This window comes from Ostrinia nubilalis, chromosome 12, assembly GCF_963855985.1.
Source record: "Ostrinia nubilalis chromosome 12, ilOstNubi1.1, whole genome shotgun sequence".
NCBI lineage: Eukaryota > Metazoa > Arthropoda > Insecta > Lepidoptera > Crambidae > Ostrinia > Ostrinia nubilalis.
The window spans coordinates 8,065,607-8,087,842 of NC_087099.1; the positions used below are offsets into that span (position 1 = coordinate 8,065,607).

The 22,236-nt window shown below is 34.7% G+C and overlaps 2 protein-coding genes across 4 annotated transcripts in view; one reads left to right on the top strand and one right to left on the bottom strand.

Annotated features, from left to right (window-relative positions):
• LOC135076889 (peroxidase) overlaps positions 1-22,236 on the top strand; it is a 140,018-nt gene that overhangs the window by 9,623 nt on the left and 108,159 nt on the right. The gene's annotated exons all lie outside the window — the stretch shown is intronic.
• Positions 3,024-4,638, bottom strand: LOC135076677 (uncharacterized). Its single transcript, XM_063971097.1, has 2 exons — positions 4,357-4,638; positions 3,024-3,994 (listed from the first exon to the last, which is right to left on the bottom strand). The coding sequence occupies exons 1-2, from the start codon at positions 4,484-4,486 to the stop codon at positions 3,024-3,026; spliced, it is 1,101 nt and encodes a 366-aa protein (XP_063827167.1). The 5' UTR covers positions 4,487-4,638.

Below are 22,236 nucleotides of genomic sequence, written 5' to 3' on the forward strand. Positions count from 1 at the left end.
CATGAATTAATTCCAATTAATTCGCCTTAGAATGGCGAACATTTTTTTTTTAGACGTTAATACGTTTTTTCACTAAAAAATAAATAAATAAAAAAATAAAAAAAATAGAATGCTGGGGCAACAGGTACATCAGTAGTACCATATTGCCCATTTAAGCTTACCTTTCCTTGGCAGTGAGTTTTGTATTTGGCAGTCGTGGATCAAACAAAACGTACCAGACTCCGCTATACACTCCGCAAATAATAAATAAATATCCTTCCTTCGACATTTTACACTACGCTCCTAGTCCCAAATTGAGCAAAGCTATGGATCCTAGACAACGGATATAAACATACTTAAATACCGTTTTTATATACATAAGTACATATTATACATAGTAACACCTAGACCCATCACAGAAATTAAAATGTATCATTTCAATTTCTGCCCGGCCGGAGATCGAACCCGGGACCTCTCGGCATAGTAGTCCGTTTCGAAACCACTACACCAAATGACTGACAAATAAATATTTTTTATTGTACCTACCTTACTCTATTTTCTTAGCATATTCTAAAGTCGGGTGCATCCTATAATAACATTAAATAACCACCGCTTAGCAATATCGTTAGTGAAATCATATAATTTATTGAAATATATAATTATTTAAATAAATATTATAATTTATAGGTCAGGTTTCAAGAATCAAAAGATTGCTATTAAAAGGTGCTATTAAATAGAAACCAAACTTTTTCCTCGCAACAGTGTTACTTGGAATCCAAATTAATACTGTTTTGGAATACTGGTCAAACTGTATCCAAATAAATTAATAAGTTTTAATTAACCACATTATTTATTTATTTAATTAAAATGCAAGTGAGCTTATATTTTACAACAATCAGCTGTTAGCCTTGCAGTCACTGTGATCGATTCGGTGTTAACCACTACTGTCGTCAAGCTCAGTTCTGAGATGAAACTGGATAAATACATATAGGAAAGGAGTGTCGACACGAGGGTGTTCGGCCCACACAGCACGCGACACGCGGCAGTCTTGCCTGCGGTTTGCGCCGCTGTCAACGTTGACACAATTAGCCAGTGTGCTGGATAGACAGGATGCTCTGTCAACTGTCTTGGCAACTTTTTACAATCAGTAGTCGTACTTAACAGTTAATAGAAGTACAAATAAATGTATATAATAATACTCTATAATGAACAAAATCTTGTTGAGACCGTGATACTTGTTATTGTTATGAATAAGTGATGCAATACGATTATAATACAAAAATATTGCTTTATTATGTATTTAGTACATTGACATTTACTCTCTTAACCATTTAACATGGACATTGATCCATGCTCTAAACATCTACACGGTAAAATAAATCTCGGAGGCGAAAACAGGATAATTATATGATCAAACGAACTTACCAAGTGAAGTTCGATCTGAATTATCCTGTTTTCGCCGAAGAGATTTAAGGTCCCTCCCAACCCGAAGATTTCTATATCTTCCTCCCTGGAGGTAAACGTCAATGTCATCTCTTCTCTAAATATAATGAGACCGCTCGGACACCGAGCCCACAGCGTGGTAGGGGTGGGGTTGCCCGCTCTTTTGTTTTTTACTACTACTACGCTGAATATTGTGTGCGGATTGGCTTGTCGTACAGGGGTACTACACGGTAAAATAAATCTCTTCGGCGAAAACAGGATAATTCAGATCGAACTTCACTTGGTAAGTTCGTTTGATCATATAATAATAGCGGTTGTGTTGTCAATACGAAGTAATATTGCACAGTTGGACAAATCGCTAGCAAAAGATTTTAGGCCTAGAAATGCGGCCATCAGCTCTAAGTAATTTATATGCCGAATTTTTTCTGTGTCTTTCCACTTACCGCGTCTTGTTTTGTTATTACAGACAGCGCCCCAACCTGATCGAGAAGCGTCAGTATAAATTTCAATACAAAAATTTGGGTGTGTCATAAAGTTGGAAGTGGAGTCAATATTTGATGACCACCAGTGTAAATCTTGGAGTATTACGTCGGGTAAATTTATTTTTAATTCATAGTCGTCAGATTTCAGTAACGCCAAATACTTTTGTCGTTCTAAGATTTTTGTGTAGATCCATCCGTATTTAACGGCTGGGCAAGCGGAAACTAGAACTCCTATGAGTTGAGCATATTCACGTATAGAACATGACGGTAATTTAGAAAATTTGGTTACCAACTCTGCAATTTTACTTCGCTTGTCTTGAGGAAGACTTATTGATAAGTCTCGTGAGTTGAAGATAAATCCTAGGAATTTACAAGATTGTTGTGGTGACAAACAACTCTTATCATAATTGACCATGAAGCCTAGGCAGTTAAGTAATCTTAGCGTTTCGTTTACGTTATTAACGCACTGCTCATAGGTATCGCCAATACATAGTATATCGTCCAAATAAAAGACGGATTTGTGCCCTCGATATCTTAGGTAACCCATAACTTCTCGCATAATCTTAGTGAAAACTCGAGGAGCCACGCAAAGACCAAAAGGCAAAGCACAGAATTGGTATGTTATTGTTTTAGATGAATTATGAGGCTGAAATTTAAATTTTAAATATTTTCGATCCGAAGGATTTATAGGTATTAGAAAATATGCGTCCTTTAGGTCGATGGTGGCTAAGTATCCGTTGTGTGGTATTAATTTGCAGGCAGTGCGGTAATCCTCCATTTTAAAATGATCGGTACGAACAAATTTATTTAAGGGTTTTAAGTTTAAAATAAATCGCTTGTCCCCGTTAGGTTTTGGGGTCAGAAATATTTTGGATACAAATTGATTCTGAGTGTTTTTGCATTCAATTATTGCACCTAATTTTTTTAAATTATTTATAGCCTCTAGCATAGCTATTTTTTCGGAGTATGAAAAAGTATTTTGAGGAGTATCGCACTGCCTAACAGGTGATTCAAAAGGTATAGTATAGCCATTTTTGATCCAATCGAGTACAACCTTGTTGCTCGTGATTTTTTGCCAACAATCAAAGAAATAGGTAAGTCTACCCGCATGTAACTGCGCTAGTGGTGACTCTGAGCCGGGACACGCGCTTTCTCCTGGGGAGTTGCACGTTGCGGCTGCGTCGTCGACGCTACATATGGGCGCCGAGGTGCTGACGTCGTCTGCTTCCTGTAGCCTCCCCGTCCGCCCCTGCTCGCTGGCGGGTATCGAGGAGGCGCGGTCCAGTTTCCCTGATAGGGCCCAGGTCGACTGCTTGACGACGAAGCCGCAGACTTTTGAGGTTTCGATGCCGACTTTTTGATTTGAAGGCCCTGTTTTTCTATTGCCTTTGCAGCTTTTATTTTGTCCGATAATGAGGATCCAAATAATGTTTCATCTCTTTCAGATTCATTAATCATATGCAGGATAGATTTGTCTAAACTGGGCGTGATAAGCTTTACCCGGTTCTTTGACATTAAGTTGTGAGAATCGCACAAAAGTCGGCAGCCGTTACTAAGATGTTTCATCGCTAGGATCTTATTGTCACTTTTTAAGAGGATATCCAGGCCTCTGTTGATGGCCGTGATCCCAAGACCAAGTTGTTGTTGAGAAGTGGCAAGTGTTTTATCGCGGTTGCGAACCATATCTGGGACGGCAGCGGAAATCTCCGCGTTCAATTTTGGCGCCTGTAGAAGTCTACAATTATCCGGAACTAAATAGTCCTTTAATACTTTGTCTTTGCTATCTTTTGGCATTCCTTTTTTCAGTAAAGGAAGCCATAATTTTGATAAATTATCATGGATATTTTCTCCATACTCGGGTGTATCTGACGTGAATTCACCAAGAGCCGATAAAAGTTCAGGGTCCAGCTCGTTCTCGACCGAGGGCTCGGCTTGCGTGCTGGGACCCGGTTGGTCATTATTCGAGTCGACGTTGTCGATAGGTTCCTGCACAGTGGCTGGTACTAATATTTCCGGTGCCATAGTTATTTGTTCCGGTTCCGGAATAATATCATTCTCGTCGTCGATGGTTCGTACGGGAGGTTCAAAATCTAAAATTAAATTAGCAATTTTAAATGTAGGTCCAAAAAATAAATAAAAAGGCCTTATGTAGGTAGGCGATAAAAATAACTCGAAAAACTTTACATTGGTTTTTCGGTTTTGAATTTGCAGATGAACGATACATTTATTTTAAATGCAACATATTTTCTGCTTGGTTGTCATCGTTCAAGACTCGCAGTCTAGCCCGATGCAGAAATAAGGTCGTTATTTATCTACTTTGCGTTTTGGTAAATGTCAAAGTTATTGACCCGCAGTCAATCCCAGAGCATTCCAAAGCGAAAAAATTTATTCAATAAACACTATTCACTAATTAAAGATAACGACCAATTTAAAAGGTAATAACTTTGCTTACCTTCATCATTCGATTCCGATGATAAATTCAAAGGAGGAATTGATATGTTTCGACGATATTCACGTTCCTCTAATTTTCTTATTTTCCTTGCGTAATGTTCAATACGTTCCCGCGCACTTCTTTTGGGCATGATGAGCGGGCTTGAGGTGTACGTGCGAACGTTACCGAGTACAACACAGGAATGAACAGCGCGCCGACATGGCGACGGCAGACTGAGTAAACCGGAAGTAAGCGGGTAGTCAGTTAAATACTTTTTTATTTGAATCTCTAAAATCTGTGTGAATGTTGCCTGGTAAACAGGGGGACTACGTTGTAATTATATCATATCTGAAGGATGAAGCGAAGAAATATAATTATAAAATGTCTAATATCTTTTTTTAAATCTGTCGACAGTGAATAACATTTAAAGTGATTTATAGCTATTTGCACAGCTTTCTGATTCAATATGGTTTTCTGACTACAAATGACGAGAACTTGGGTCTTTGTCTTTTCCTCCATTTCATTGATATCTGCACTGGCTGTTAGCACGTCAAATGTCAAACTACTTATGTACCCACGTTAGGTAAACATTCGCCCTTTCTTTGTAGTATGGTCTGGGTTAAGAGATCACGTTTTAGTTGAAGATAGTTACAACTCGTTGCACATAAGAATTGAGATAGGTAGCTTAAAATAAAGCAAAAAAGAGTCATGTGTCTAATTAACATTAAAGTTTGTAACATTATGCGTCACTTTTTTTAAAGGATAAAATATAATTAAAATATGTAGCTAACGAATTAAAATAACTAAAACTATCAGATACAAAACACAAAAAAATGAAAATAAAATTTTATTCTACTTACTAAAAAAAACAAAATGATTACATAAATCACTTAAAACTAGCTTAAAATAAATCAATTTAAGTGAAAATAATTCATAACACCTACTTACCAATTGCACGTATAATAATATGGAAAAAAAATCATTGCTAAACATTAAATCAAAATCTACGCGAGGAAAGTTGTATGTCAGATCTAATTAGGTATATCGGAGAGAAAGATGTTACCGTTTGAAATCTAAAACAGGTGCTGTAATCCTACCAGACTTAGGCTGGGTTGGACCATCTTACTTTGATTATAACAAACGTCAAAAATCTGTCAAACTCCATACAAAATCACCGGTTATCGTTATAGTAACAGTCAAAGTTTGATGGTGCAACTTAGCCTTAGTAATTAACAGCCTAATTTGAATGCAGATCTAGGTCATTTATATTAGTTTTTGATAAAAAAAATATCGTGACTGCTTTCCATCATTAAATATGTTCGAATTAATTAGTTTTAACTAGGTACATAATTAAAATGAAAAGACTTTGAAATTACTAGGTACTATTTACTTTTTTTCAGACAGTGAATTATTGATTTATTAACCTGATATACAAACACAATTTTTTCACAGCACCTAGGCATGCGTGATAATTTAATCTAGCATATTATATCACACTAATTTTATAAAGGCGAAAGTTTGTGAGTGTGTATGTTTGTTACTTGATGAAACTTAACAGTACTTATTATTGTTTTTATAACTCAAGAGTAACATAAAGGCTATAATTTATTACGATCTATGACAAACTGAATTTCACGCGGGTGGAGCCGCGAGAAAAGCTAAGTAGTGTAATAATAAAAGTTATTAAAATTATGATTTCCACACTGATAATATAAACTGGCAATACAGAAGTGATGAAGTAGAACATAAACTATGTGTACTATCCAGAAAACTGCAACAAGTACTTTCTGAAAATTTATCGAACCACATAAAAACACTTATTACGGTTTAACCTCTAGTTACTTCTTTTTATTATACGGAAATGAGTCTACGTTTGACCTCAATCTTGCGTGAGTGATGATGGGACTTGAAGTGGAGCACGCTGTTCAGTAAATATTAGTTATAATACTATTCTTTCAGATCTAAGGCTTGTGTAGTGTAGTGGCTAGATAGGTCTTAGGCTTTGGGGTATCGTAGATATAAGCAATAATCGATGTAGGAGATGAAGCGTGAATAAATTAATATTTGTAATACCTTATTTATATTTACAAATTCGTGACGTGAAAAACCATGTTCGTGGAAAATCGAGTCGAGAGCGAGTAAAAAACAAAAGAACATCGATAAAATATTTGTAGTCGTATCGAAAAAAGAACGCAGTTTTCTTCGCGGCGAACGCGTGCGGTCGCAACAGCCTGTATTTTTCCCTAATTTTAAGTTAAAGTCATGACGTATAGTTTTAGTTCTGTGTTTGATTCTGAATCTATTTAATCACTACCTACTATGTCATGCTTTTGGAAACGTAGCTTTTAAAGTTCATTGAAACTATACCTACCTACCTAATCAAAATAATTGTTTCCGCAAAACCGAATTTCCCACGTTTTATAAATTTTATTTTTCGCATTTTAAATAAATAATCATTAATATCTTACCTAATCACAAATAGGTATCACTCCGTAATTTAATTTTATTGCTCATGTAACACTCGTAATATTAAAATAACTTTATTTCCAACAGAATAAAATTGCTTGTGTATAGTTCTTATTAGACCGCTATTAGGTCGAATATGTAATGTGCCTTTTTTCTTATCATTACCTAATAAATTATTGGGCTGTAATGTAAATTGTTTTAAAAATAACTTGCAAGGCAATAATTTTTATAAACGAACTGTATGACCGTAAACCTTATTTTGGAGGTTCCGTACAATTTCATTTCGTAAAAATAATCCTTAATAAGCAATTTAGCAACACACTTTTTTAGCCCTTTCGGACCGCTCCAATACAATTGTGCGGGTTACAAAATCGAGATTATCTCATTAGTTTTACATCGGAAGTGGATGGGCTGAGTATCGTACGATTGTGCGGGATGCGTTCTTTCACCTCCCGTGCAAATTTTGTCCGAAGCGCAGTTGGTGAGCAGGTTACAACCTGTACAGTTCATGACTGATCGCGCTCCCCGACTTGGCGAAAGAAAGTACCTACTATGGTTTTATTTTGTAATTGTTGTAATATACAAGTTATTGATTAAACAAATAGATAAAAATAGCATCTTTTTGTGATAACAGTGACTAATTGTAAGCAAAGACTTTGGCATAATGGCTTAACGAACTTTACTGACACAATTGTATCGACGTGGGCCCTACAATACCTTATGCGTATTTTAAGTTTCTCATAATTATGAATTTTTCATGGTTTCCGCACCATGTTTACGATTTTAAACGACGCTACTATCGCAGAGATGCTCAATACATCTGGGGATGAGAGCGATGACAATGACAAAAGCTAGTTTCGGCTACTTCAGATGAACTACTCCTCTTCTTCTGATGAAGGCTCAGACATTCATGACGATACATACCATGACGGCATAGCAGACGAAGCCCTTCAATCGTCAACATCTTCCAGGAGATGCTGTTCATGATCCAGGAGATATTAAAACTTCATAGGAATATTTCGAGCGCTATATTTACTGTTGAGCTCATGGAACAGATGGTTTTGCCCACAAATCAATATTAAATGGCAAATACTGGTATAAAAATGAAACCTCTTTATTCCTTACTGGTTATAAATACGTTTTTCGGAATTCATGCCATTGATAAAATTTCCAAAACCCTTACAATTTTGACCCTCACAATTGTACGTGGGAAGTGAAGGGCCCAGTTTGATACAATTGTTGGTATATGAATTTTCCAAGATGGCGGCGGAAAATCTGGAAAATTATAGCAGATTCGTAATCTGCGGCCCCAAATTACCTAAAATTCATCTTCAAAATTACAAATTTATTTCTAGTTTAAGCGCGGGTCCGAAAGGGCTATACCTAATTAGATTAGAGTAGATTTTATTGTCTGGTGAAACCTCTTCTAACACAAGCATATTATGTACCTATTAAAGGGGTTAACAGGGATATTAAAAAGTGTACCTTTCTACCATTACTAAACTGACATATTTTATCATGTTACACTTTATTCACTCAAAATACTAATATAAGGTACCTTGTCCCACTGGATAATATGGTGAACTCACTCCTAACACATGCACAATAGTATTTAGTTTAGCATTTGCAAAAAAATATTATTACTTATTTTTTAAATAAAAACTCTGTGTATGTGAGGAGTTCTCACACAGAACTTCACAGCGACGTTCCGCAACCTTTACTAGGTCATCGGTTCATCGAATTGGATTTAATTTTCATTTCTCACTATAATTTAAATTAAATTTGCAAAAACATGTTATTTACACTTATTACTAATTAATTCATTTGTTTTATCAAGCGATTAAAATGCAATTAACGTGATGGCGTTTCTTTACTTACAGTATTTGAATAGTAATGAATTAAAGTACAGCAGTTGAACAAATAATAAACAATGCAATAGGTACTAGGAAAAAAATTAACTGCAGCTGGTGGTATGTACTTCTTATTCAAATAAATTTAATATTTACACAAGTATTAAATAAAATACGACGGTAGTTATTTACACAAATGCCGTCGTATTATTTACAGTAATTTTCCGAATTAGCAAAAGGATATTAGTTAAGTCGGTAACTAGGCAGACTTGTTTATAAAATCATTTTATAGGGGGTGAAAGTTTTTATGTTATATGGAAAGGATTTTTTTGCTTTTCGTATACTTCTATATATATAAAAATGAAACCCGTTTTCCGTTGTCACGACATAACATGAAAACGGCTTGACCGATTTGGCTGATTTTTTTTTTGTAGTTTTCTAATACTCTGTACAAGGTTTTTATGGAAAAAAATATAAAGAAAATCTCTACGCTAAGGCGGTACGAAGTTCGCCGGGTCAGCTAGTATTTCAATAAATATAGAGCTGAAGAGTTTGTTTGATAATTCTAATCTCAGGAACTACTTACTGGTCCGATTTGATTTTTTTTTTGTATTGGGTAGCCCATTTATCGAGGAAGGCTTTAGGCTATTAGCCAATAGTGGCGGGAAATATGATTCAAACTATTTTATTTTCAGGCGTACGAAGTCGCGGGGACGTCTAGTACATAAATAAAGTATTTCGATCGATAATAACTTTCTGTGACAGCTTTTCACGGGCAAAGCTAATGGTAAAAGCTAGTCAGTGTTAAGTATTCCTTTTTATAACTTTCCTTTAATCTTTATTTTTAAATCGTTCCTAGCACTAAAATGTTTTTTTCCTTTTATTTTTTTAAGTATCACTTAAGTTTGTGTTTGTTCTACTAAAAATATCTTACAAACTAGGCTTATTTAGACCGAGATAGAGCTTAAGCCTTAACCCATAAAGGGCTTCTTAGGGAGGATTGTCAACACTTTGTATCCAATTTCTTAAACTATTTTCTATTGGAATTGCTACGAGGATAACGTTACTTGTGATGTTTATATTCATGAATTGGTAAACAGTATTCTAGTACTAAAGTAGAATTAATCTAACCTTACGATGACTTTTCTTTTAGGGTTCCTTAAGCTTTAAAACCTTTTTTTATACCTACGATCTAATTTCACGATGATAGACTTCAACTTTACAAATATGAAATTCGATCTACCTTTGAGTTTTAGAAATATTTATGCTGTTTATTATTTCGAATTTTTAATTTTCTGTGATTTATCAAATTGATAAAATGAAGACCGTAGCTATTTATTGGTATGTAAAAGTTTTTTAAATTCCTTTTCGATTTAGTTATTAAATGAAATTGTACGGAACTTTCTGCTGCGACAATTTCTTTTCTAAATGTTATGCTGGTATTGGAAAATGTAAAACTGTTCTGTGATAAGAAACTATACAAGTAGGTAGGTATCTACATAATTAGTTTATTGGGTTTCATTTACACATACATAGAGAATGAAACTATAAATAGTTAAAAGTAATTAAGACATAAGCCTACTTATTACAGCACAGTTCTAGTAGTACACTTAGTTATAATTATGTATTTCATTGATATATTGGTATTCGATTAAAACTATCACTCTTGCCTGGATACAAGGCTAAAGGTAGGTGTTAATGTTATTATTAAATAAGAAGATACAATAAGTAATCTGAGGTGGAATTGTGTAAAGCAATCGTTATCATTTGACAGTTCATAACGTACGATTATTCTGTCAAACGCTTTGTTTAACTGACTATATCGTAGGTACGTTATGAACTGTCAAATGATTACGATTGCTTTACACAATTCCACCTCAGGTGTGTGTTACTGGAAAAATTCCACATTTACAAGTCGGGTTTGACCCATTATCACATCTTTTGTCACTTTACTAGAGCATACTTATTTTGGTAAAGATATCAACTTTCTTTACATTGCAATAAACTCATTCAAAATCCAAAACTGGTTTGTTTACTCTGTCATAACCTATCATGAGTTGTGAGTCATAATAATGTATTTTAATTTATTATCTTAAGTATTATGTGGTTTGACATAGAGGCCAATAGGGTTCCGTTTAATTTTGACCTTGTCATTATTACACAACACTTTCTTAAAAATGAGTGGGTTTTTGGAATATTTTACTTTGCTTTCCAAAACAGTGGCCTTCATTTAATTGAAATTGTTTTCACGAACTTCATTTGTTAACGTAACTTTCGAGTTCAATTGTAAAAACTTATTGCCGGAATCTTTGACTGTGGAGTGAAAATATTTGTTCTAAGTCTTATTTATTCTACCTTAAATGTTACATTTAAGATTTCAGTTCGATGGTGGAGTAGTGATCACTAGTGGAATGATAGGTACCTATTATGAAAAAGGTTATAAAGGATATTTCAATCCAAATAATGATTTTTAGACGTTTAAATGGCTTGGCCTGTTCGTGTACTAAACTACGTATCGCCAGCTACAGTTGTGTGTATGTAGAGTTTAAATCCCTCGCAAACGATTCGAAGACGAAAGTTGTTCATGCTAGAGGTACTGGAAACAAATATTTGTATGACAGCGAGAGTTAATAAATGAATTCGTTGAATGTCGTTGTAATAAGTAATAGTAAAGTACTTAGTTGTATTAAGAGCTATATGCAACAGGTTTTTATCAAGCTCTGTTTAGTTTGTTGCTTGGCTATTGTTCCTAATAGAAAAACTCAATGTTTTTCTCCAAAATGTTCAAAATTATACAAATCATATAGGTATTATACAAACCTTTAAAAACTGATTTACTTATCTAAATGCATAAACTAACGGAAGTGTAAGGAACAAATAATTGCATAAGATTTTGCTCGATATTCATACTTCACCTCGCCCGAGGTAACTCATTGATCGAGTTCTATTTTGCTATAACCTACTCATTTACTGAAGGAAGTGTTGCAAATGAACTATTTATTAGAATTGACTTTGCTCAAGCATTTTATGTTAAATTTACGTACTGAAGTCCATAAATAACTGTTAGTTATCCGTTCGAAATGTTATTATGAGTATGTTAGTTAAAGTTTCCGCGTTAAGAAACTTTAACGGCAACCATATTACACAAGAGAGCATCTTCTAGCAAGTAATGAATCCCGATCATAACTTGGCGAATGCTGTATGATGTACTATCTTATTAACTCTTAAGGTCAGATACGTCATCTTTTTAGAAGTGGCATCTTGGACAATAAATTCGCTTACCATAATAGCTCATACATTATTTTGTTACGTACTTTTCGTTGGTCTTTTGTTTATTAAAATAAGGCTGAGTTGCACCACCTAACTTTGACCGTTACTATAATGGTGCGTCCACACTGGACGATAACCGGTGTTTTTTGTATAGAGTTTGACATATTTTTGACGTTTCTCAAAGTTAAAGTAAAATGGTGCAACCCAGCTTTTGATGATTGTAATAATTACGAACGTTAAAACGAGTATAGTGTGTAGAGTAAACTTGTAGATACAGTGTTTTACTGAAATAATAATGTTCAAATTATTTTTATACGAGAAAGAAGACTAGTGCTTTGGTAGGCACAAAAATACGTTTATGGTTTTAAAGCCCATTGTCATTGACGTGTAGAGTTATGATTTAAACGTAATATTATGTAACATGTGTACTTGAAATATTAAATTTAATGATTTGATCATGAAATCTTTAAAAATAATGTAAGAATCGTGAAAATAGGTTGGATGTAAATGCTATAGACTCTACACCACTTGTTTTTTTCACTATTCATTTTCAGACGAAGAGTCTCTGCTTTTTATTGGCCTTATAAATAAATAAATAAATATCCTTAGACATTTTACACTGCGCTTCTAGTCCCAAACTAAGCAAAGCTTGTACTATGGGTACTAGACAACGGATATAAACATACTTAAATACTTTTTTTTTTGTAAATACATACTTATTATACATAGAAAACACCCAGTCCAATACAAACAAATAATAATATGTTCATGCACACAAATGTTTTATCATAAGTTTACAAAAGCCAAAGATGTAACAAAGAGAAGTGTACGATTCCCTAATAAGTTATTATTGGAAACCCTTCCAAAAACAACTCGCTTTCTTTCAAATGCACCAACAATGACTATTAAAATTTTTAATAAGATACCGGACGAAATTAAACAATTGCCTTATAATAATTTCAAAGCAACTATTAGAAAATGGCTTTTGGTGAATGCTTTTTACACTATTGACGAATTTATGAAGTATAACAAATGAGTGCACTGCTTGATAGGACACAGATTGACTGACTTTGAATTTATGTACCTATTATAGTATAAGTGACGACCATCTGGGATTTAATCATTGTATTCTGTTTTATTATAATTTATCTTGAATGCTGACATTAATTATGAATGAAACAATTAATTGAAATGTAATTTAATTTAATGTAATTTATTAAAAACTGGTATTATCAATATTTGCATGCTATGACTTATGGCTGAACAGGCACTGACACTTCAAAACATGAAAATGTAAAAGACCCATTGTAACCCTGTTTTATGCAAATAAATAAAGGACATTGTCAGAAACCGCCTTAGATTCCTGGGCACAGCAGTAAAGTATCAAAATTAATCTCTTACTTTTTGAATACTTAAATATTAATTAGATTGTAACGGACACTTGAGGATTAAAAAATGAAATAATAAAAGTATTTTATATGTATTCCATAATACTATGACGACATCCGGACATTTTAGGGCGTGGCCTGCTCCATATCCTATGAAGTTCCATAATTTGTGTCGATAAAATCTATGTAAAATCGGCACAAGGCAATGCCGTACTTCATTGTTAGGAATCCATGTAATAGTGATGTTGACTGCGGTCATCATAGACAATAAGATACCGATCTTGTAAATAAAATAAATCGTCCAAATTGCTACAGTATGACTAGATTTTAATTAAAAGTTAAAAATATATTGCACGATACTACAAGAAGCTATCTAATGTGTCCAACTGGTCGAAGGTCATGAATAAAATAAAAAGAATTGTGATCATAACACTGATATAGACAATGACAACAATATGGGATCATCTTTAATATATCTGTTACAGTTTCAAAATTCGATGAAAAATCCAATGCCGCTTAAAGTGAGAGAAATGTCTAAAGTTCTAATAGAATTGAAAGTTTTATTCGCTCAAAATGCTTATAACAATAATTGGTAATACATTTCAAATATTAAGTACCTTTATAATGTATCGATAGAACCAAAATGATATCCTCTCAGCTTGGAAAGGGAAAACCCAGGATTGGGGGAGCGCTCCATGCAATTTTTAGAACATTTCATAGGTGGTAGTAAATAATATTTATTTTATTATTAAAATTGAATATTTTGATATTGATAAAATTGAATATATCTTTCGATTCAAATACCGAATATTTTTCAATCGATAATAATTATCGAGAATTGTTAATAATATTCAATTAAAAGTTGTTCAATCCCTAGTCATGCATAGACTAAGACGGTAACCATGGAGATAGTTAGTTTGGTAAGTCACGTGTTAAATGTCAAGAGTGGAAAGTAAACATAGGATTCATGTTATTTATTTACGTGCAAAATGTAAGTAAGTAAATCATAAAAGTGGAACGCTGAGCTATTTCCAAAACCCGTCAATATTATAATACAATTTGGCTGCGACAACTACAATACAGTACATCTCCCAAATCGATGTGCATAAAATAATATAATACAATACTAGTAAGTAAGAGGTTATGATAACAATATTGCTATCAATAAGTTTATAGAATTGGTCCGCCAGGAATAATTGTTCTTACATAAAGATTTGTGTCATTTAGAACCTAGAAAGTATTATTTCGGCACTGTTGATCTAACGGCGAACAATGTATGGAGAACGAACATTGTCCTTTGAATTTAAATTTTGTACTGTGCGGGAATCGAACCCGCTACCTCCGGAATAGTAGTCCGTTTCGAACCACTACACCAAACGGCCTATATTATAATTGGATACTGTGCAAAATTGCCCACAAGATCGAATACAAACCATAGATTATGTGGCCTAGAGTCAATCTGTACTATCAGAGGCACATTAGACACATCAGTGCCTCTAAACTTTGCGGTCTGCCGGAAGCAATGTGTGGTCCCTTCCCGCCGTAAAATATGCAATAAAAACAAATTAACTTCGTTCTTAATGCGTGCGGATAGGGTTGCCAACACAAATCAAAAAGGGTACAAATAAGGGTACAACTATGGGTACAACTATTCACATGCTCTTCTTAATTATGAGGTAAGTTTGTGCAGTATTGCTGACCTTATGAGTTTATTTCGTGCAGTTTGTGGAGGAATGTTGCAGACTTGCAAGTATTCTGGCTGGCATTTGTTGATCGTTCTTATTGTCGTTGTTTTAAAGTCCGGAGATATATTACTGTCAAGCAAAATCTGTTTATAAGAGCATACCTAAGTAAAGCGTTCATGAACCATAGTTTTTAGATTAGGACGCTTTCACACTTTTAATTTCATTAACTGAACAAATCGTAGACTTTCTTGATTGATTTGATTTAGTACTTGAGTTAATTACTGATAGATTTAATTATCTAATCTAAGTCCTATGTTCATTAATTTTTATGCTGGTTGATGCTAGCTGATTCAGGGCCGTTATTTTTACAAAATAATAAATTGTAAGATTTTATAGCTATGGATAGGTACACTAGGGGACAAATGTCTAGTGCAGATTCTACGTGTTATGGCAACGTTTTCAAGCTGTCTCCAACTGTCCCTCAATCTTTCGCGCAACATTCTACGTGAACCGGGACATGATTCGTCTTTTTCGTTCACGTAATTGGTCATGCGACATGTTCCGCAACATATTGCTCCAATTTTTCCTTAATGTATTTGTAGTTTTATATAGCAATGTTTTCAAAGAGCGTGGCAACCCTACACACGGGTTATTGGTTTACACGCGCAGAAAATGCGGTCAGTTGCGCAATCTGCTTTCGTTTGTGGCGCAGGCGCAAGTTCGTTGCCTTTCTTCAGATTCGCCTTGAAACTTGTCACGTGAGGGAGAAAAGTGGCCGTGGGAGCACTCAGTTCGGTGCGTTAACTTATTCGGTTAACAATTTGACATTGAATTGTCAGACGGGCAATTTGTCATGGCTTCAGATTTGTTGGTTAATATCAATTAAATATGTAGCAACTAGCTGTGCCTGCGACTTCGTACGCGTGAAAATATTTACCGCTTTTGCAATATTTTTCTTTACTGCTCCACCCCTATTGGCTGTAGGGTGATGCTATAGCCTAAAACCTTTCTCCAGTCCAGTAATTCCAGAGATTAGCGCGTTCAACCATAAGTATCCACATTTTTCTTGCAAATGTAAAGTTGAATTGATATTAAACTTTTTGTTTGTGTAAACGAAACATCATAAATAATGTCCAAAGGCAATGTAATTATAGTATTGTGTTACTCGATTAAAGCGCGTTAATTCGATTCAATTATTGCGTTAATGACTGTAGAGCGTTAAAGTATTATTACACATAAGTTAAAAATAACTTGTGAAAAAGATGATTGCTTTGATTAGCTACTTATGAAACATTGTTAATATTTTCTGTAAATTATCAGATGTTAGCATTTCGCGAACTTATTTGATATTATGTAACTACTGATAGCGAAAGAGTGTAAGTAAGTAATTGGATATTAGCACATACATTTCTACTAAATCGAAGAATAAATGTAACCTTACAACTCAACTATCAATAGGTAATTGTAATGTAGAGCCTCTTCCGATAAGAACGATTCTGCGAAGCTTGATTTTTAGATTTAAAGGTATCTTTAGATTTTGTTTTCGATGGCAACTGAAAATTACCTACTGAATTATTTTAAACAGCATTAAAATTTAATCGCAGTTGGTAAGCAGTTGTATTATAAAGTATAAATCATCTTTACGATGATTAATTTATTATGAATTTTTAGTAAAACATTCAGTGTTTTTAATAAATCTTGTTTAGGCGTTTATCGACAATTGTTATAGACAATCACTTCATTATTTAAGTACCTAATTAAGCATCAAACTTTACACTGATTACATGAACACACAAAAATATTATTTTAATATCAACGCGTGTAACTTTTTATAATAATACTAGCTTTCCGCCCGCGACTTCGCCTGGGGTTTTCCCGGAAATTATTCGATTTTTTCTCGCCGTAAAACCATCCTTGGACTTCAATGAACATTTAAAAAAAGAATTGGTAAAATTGGTCCAGGCGTTGTTGAGCGCTGTTGGCGCGCTTACCAACACATTTTGCGATGATTTTTTTAATATAGAAGTATAGACATTGTAAGAGCATACAATATTGATCTTTTCCTGTCTTTAACGGCGTGTGAATGCTTAAAGGAAACGCGCGCTAAACACTTAATATTACGTGTGCTGATCGCTCGTAATATTAGATAAAATATGCATGATTACCGCCTTCGTAAGTATATGTAATACTAATCAAATATTACCTATTGACGAGGGAAGTATTACGGTAAGTGGATTTTTTCCTTTGCGCACGCAATGGACAACACGCATAAGTTGTAATATTAACTTAAATTATGACTTAATTTAAAGTTTAGATCATATACATTACACTAGTTTTTATTTCACCTCAATCCATCCAGTATTACCGAAGATAGAGCCTCGAGAAGTTTACGGACTTTTTAAAATTTTCAAAAATTTCCAATATTCGCGCGTGACGTCACAACATGATTTTTCAGCCCCCGCACGTTAACCCATTTACCACTTTTTGTCTTTTTCCAACTAAAATAAAATTTTACCTAATTGACAACTGTTGTTAGTTGTCATCGTTCAATCACTTTTCAAACCCAAAAGTAACCATTATTATGCCACCTATTGCCAATTTTGTGCACTATTAAGCCATTTGTACATTTATTTATGCGCTATAGATGCTAAGAGCGGATTTTACGAAACTCCACCCCTCTAATGGAGTAAAACGAGGTCCACGCGTACGAAGTCGTGGATGCGAAAGTTTGGATGTCTGGATGTTTAAAGTAAAGTAAAGTCGTGTTTATTTCTCACCAACATAACAGATAATATTATAATAACAAACAATCAGGAAAAACAAAAAATAACAATGTTGGACGTTGGTGGGTTGATACCTGAACTAGGAAGATTCCTGTGTCTCAGGTTTGTTACTCTTTCACGCAAAAAGTACTCAACGGATTTTGTTGAAACTGTACAATATTATTGTTTGTAACCCAGATTACCATATTATTATAGGCTATAATTTATGCCGATCTGTGACACTGAATTTCACGCGGGTGAAGCCGCAGGCAAAAGCAAGTCGTGAAATAAATAGGAAAGTTTAAGAATCTGAAACGTGGTCGCTTACTATGGGCCTCATAGGAAGGCTCATGGTCACCCAAAGGGCGATGGAGCGGGCTATGCTCGGGGTTTCCCTGCGTGATCGAATCAGAAATGAGAAGATCCGCAGGAGAACCAAAGTGCAGAATTGCTAAAATCAAGTGGCAGTGGGCGGGACACATAGCTCGTAGAGACGATGGCCATGGGGGCAGAAAATTTCTTGAGTGGCGACCACGGGCTGGAAGACGTAGCGTGGGTAGGCCTCATACTAGGTGGACCGACGATCTGGTAAAGGTCGCGGGAAGAACCTGAATGCGGGCAGCGCAGGACTGTTCATTATGAAAAACCTATGGCAAACCCAAAGGCCTTAACTTTCTCTAATGCAGCATTTTTCCAATTTCGCAACGAGCGCGGCAATCACACTTAACTAACAGACTAACAGAGAGCATAGCGAAATCTATTTAAACACCAATTTTCAAAACTCCCGGAACACTTTCCAGGTAACCACGTTAATTTGTACCAAATGACTGGACTATAATTTAATTGAAATAAAAATTTGGGTAGATACCTACATCTTCTCAAAAACAATAAAAACTGATGCTAAAAGGGTTAAGTGACATTTAGACATTTGTAAAGGGGCTTGTAGAAGGGGAGGCTATGGTGCTGAATGTGGATTAACTCGAGTCTCATAGTAACATTAGGTTGCTAAACTTGATGATAAAAAGAAAAATATTTTATTCAATGTACATAGTCTGGTCATAAGTTCTGTCATATGATAATAACTTGAATTTTGAATGAAGGTCTCAAAAACATTTTTTACTGAATTAGAATTAGAAAGAAAAAATGTGCGATAGTTCGAATTTTATTGTATGTGTAGTGGACACATAATGAAGTCCGAACTGCAGTTGTTTGTCACGCTGCATTGGTGCGGCTACGCGCCAAAGCATATTTTAGTCGCGCTGAAAAATTTACTATGACAGACAGCTAAACATCACTGTCGGTCGATGTCATTCGGTCCGCGCGCGCGTTCACTCTTCCATTCACTGTATCCCCCTCTCGCCTATCAGCCACCGAACCGCCGCCGAAGTGCCGGCCAGCACGTTAACTCCAATTTCAATGTAATATTATTGTCTAAAGTACAATAAATTCTCGAAACTAAATAATGTATTTCTTTAATTAGTTCTGCGTGAACAATAGGTACAATGAAGTTTTAAGTGTAAAAAAATAAAAATAAAAGTAGTTGCCATCTCACGGATAGGGAGACCTAGTAGTAGTAGCGTTAAAAGCAGTGAAGGCGAGAATCCAAAGAATCCCATGCTTTATAACTGTTTACCCTGGAGGTAGTCTACAGCAGAAACAGGGTGAAATTAAAACCAGACATCGTTCAGTGTGCGTTCAAAAGACCTGAGATTTTAAAAAATCCCACGTTTTGTTTAAATAGTGACTTGAAAATGAAATACAAAATGATAAGTCTTTATCAATGAAGAAGCAGAAGTTCAATTTCATATGTCCTCCATCTAGGCTAGTTTCCGTCGTCACTCAAGGTTTGACTGCATGTCTCAAATTTGGACTTAATTGAGGTATTTTTTGGGGGAGAGGCATAAGAACTAATGCCGTTTTATATCAAAAATTCATCCTACTCAACCAGGTACAAAGTATTTCCTTGTATGTTAGTCTGCCAAGTCCCGAAATCCCCGCTTCGGTTCCCCTACTAACCATTCTAACCATTGTACACAGATAATATCTTGCATGCTGCTTTTCATGTTACTACGTCACATTTTCAAAATCCGCGCGGAAAATCGCTCCGAGCGGAAGAGCGCACTTTGAGCTTGAATATTTCAGTCATTTTTAAAGATATCAAAAAAGTAAAAATACAGTATTCATTATAATTTTTTGTAGTTTTTTTTGGCATCTTCAACAAAAATTGTGCGCCATGTCCATTGTTTAAAAAGTAACGTGTAGGTACTTAGTTTGTTCTCTAATTAAGTGGAAAAAGTTTGAACCTACCGTTAGAAAGTACGGAAGCATATTGTGATGATTGAGTGAAGCGAAATCATTTTAATACAGTTAAAACTAATTACCCATACTTCAAGATTTGAAAATTGCATAGGTTTTTACTTCATCAAGAACTGGTCGATTTGCTTTTACAATTTACTAAGCATATAACTGCCAATTAGAAGGCAAGATAAAAATGACATCATTAATTTATGCCATTTTTACCTTTATTTATTTATTTATTTATTTAAGGACAACCAACAAAACATACACCATACATTCACAGTTTCCTTATAAATAAATTAAGCTAAGGTGTTGCCTTAATTAAAGGTTGCCACGACATGCACCGAATGTTGGATAACAATAACGTTGCCAAAGTGACAGAATGCAAAAACCTTAATAAACTTACAGGAGCTTTACTTGAGCTTTAGGGTTCGACTGATTAGGTCGATTTGTGTTCGTAAATTGTCAAGGATAGGTAATTGTCATATATATGGCATGATGAATGAACGGGAAAAGTCAGATATTTAAATGAACAGGACAACTTAAAATTTCCAAACTTGACCACATTAGATAGGAAAAACTTGGTAAGTATCTTTTTCTTCAGTAAGAATTTTTGCTAAATACGATACGTTTTCCTATTTAATACATAAAATTATTACACACCACACCTACTTGTTTAATCGATTTAACGATTACAAAACTTTAAAATTATGCTGAGAAATATACTTAAACTTATCATATCAATGAGTATTTCGAAAGTCAAGGAAAATTAAATAGGTCCCGAATAAACCCGCTCATTTTGTAACATTGAACTGAAGCAAGATACTTTAGTTAATGCCAAAACCGTGTCCGCCGTTTTTGTACGTATTTTGAGTAAAAGTTGTGCGCTTATCTGTACCCCCCTAATTTGTTTACCCAATGAGTTATCCCCCACTTAAGTCAAAATGTTGCCAGCGGTGGGAGTTAGCGTTGGGGTATATTTTATCATGAATTTACGTGACGTCCCAAAAATGTTGATTTACTGTGGATTTACAGGGTGATTGTGTCACCTGCATACCGATTGTTTAGAGAACCGATTATCCGCATCATAATTATCTCGTTACACGTGGGTGGAGCGATGATTTCGCGTTTCCAATATACTGGTATAGGTATTTGACAGATTGTTAGTTTGATTAATAAAATACCGGTGAGTTTCTATGACAAATTTAAGGTTTGAAATCTGAAATTGTTCCTGAAACTTGATTCAAATTCAATTAGACCCATCGTTATCTTGAATGCGATTTCATACTAGAGCTGCACGCGAAGCAAAAAACTGGCATCTTGTGTTACTTGCAGGACTGAAAAAGTGCAGAATCTCTCAAAGTTTAAAGCTGATGGTTATCCGAGAGTAAAGAGATAAGCTATTCACGCGAAGTTTATTACTAGGTCAGTCGACAGGAAAAAAGGATCGTATCCATAGTAGCATACAAATGCAGAAGCATTAGGTGTTAGAGAACGAATATCAATATAAATAAATACCTACATTACTGTAGATAATACCCAGACCAATACATCTTAGACATTGATCGAGCTATGACACGACATTCGTCGTATTTCCAGAGTTCTCAAGAACTGCGCCAAGTCTTTCGTCTGAATATTATTCACACATTTGTGATAAAAGTTACTTCCTCAAATGAGACATCAAATATTGCTCGTAATATACACGCAAGACATCAAATATTGCTTTATCACGTACGCAATATTAGTAGGAGGAAGCCTTAAACATGTTATAAAGAGGGCTTGATATCCTCTGCTTTCACTTAGTTCCCAGTAATACGCAGGCGTTGATCGAACTACTTCCACATTTCCTACCTAACTGATCAGTTAATATATTTACAGACATCGAATTTGAATTCAATTTGTTACTGGTATGCATCCAAACCCGAGTTAAGATATTCTGAACCTTCACAATACGAGAGTAAATCGCTTACTGCGAAGCTTAGGCATTTCACTTAACATCAGGTGAGATTACGGTCAAATACCTGCATTGTTTTTGGGCTAAGTACCTACTTGTTTCTGTTCGTATAAAATAGTTTGCTATTGTCCAGTAATGATAGGAAAGGTTGCTCTATTAAAACTAACTAACACCAATAAAGTTTAAGTTAACATTCTTCGCCCCAATTCGAGTTATTGCCAATTTAAT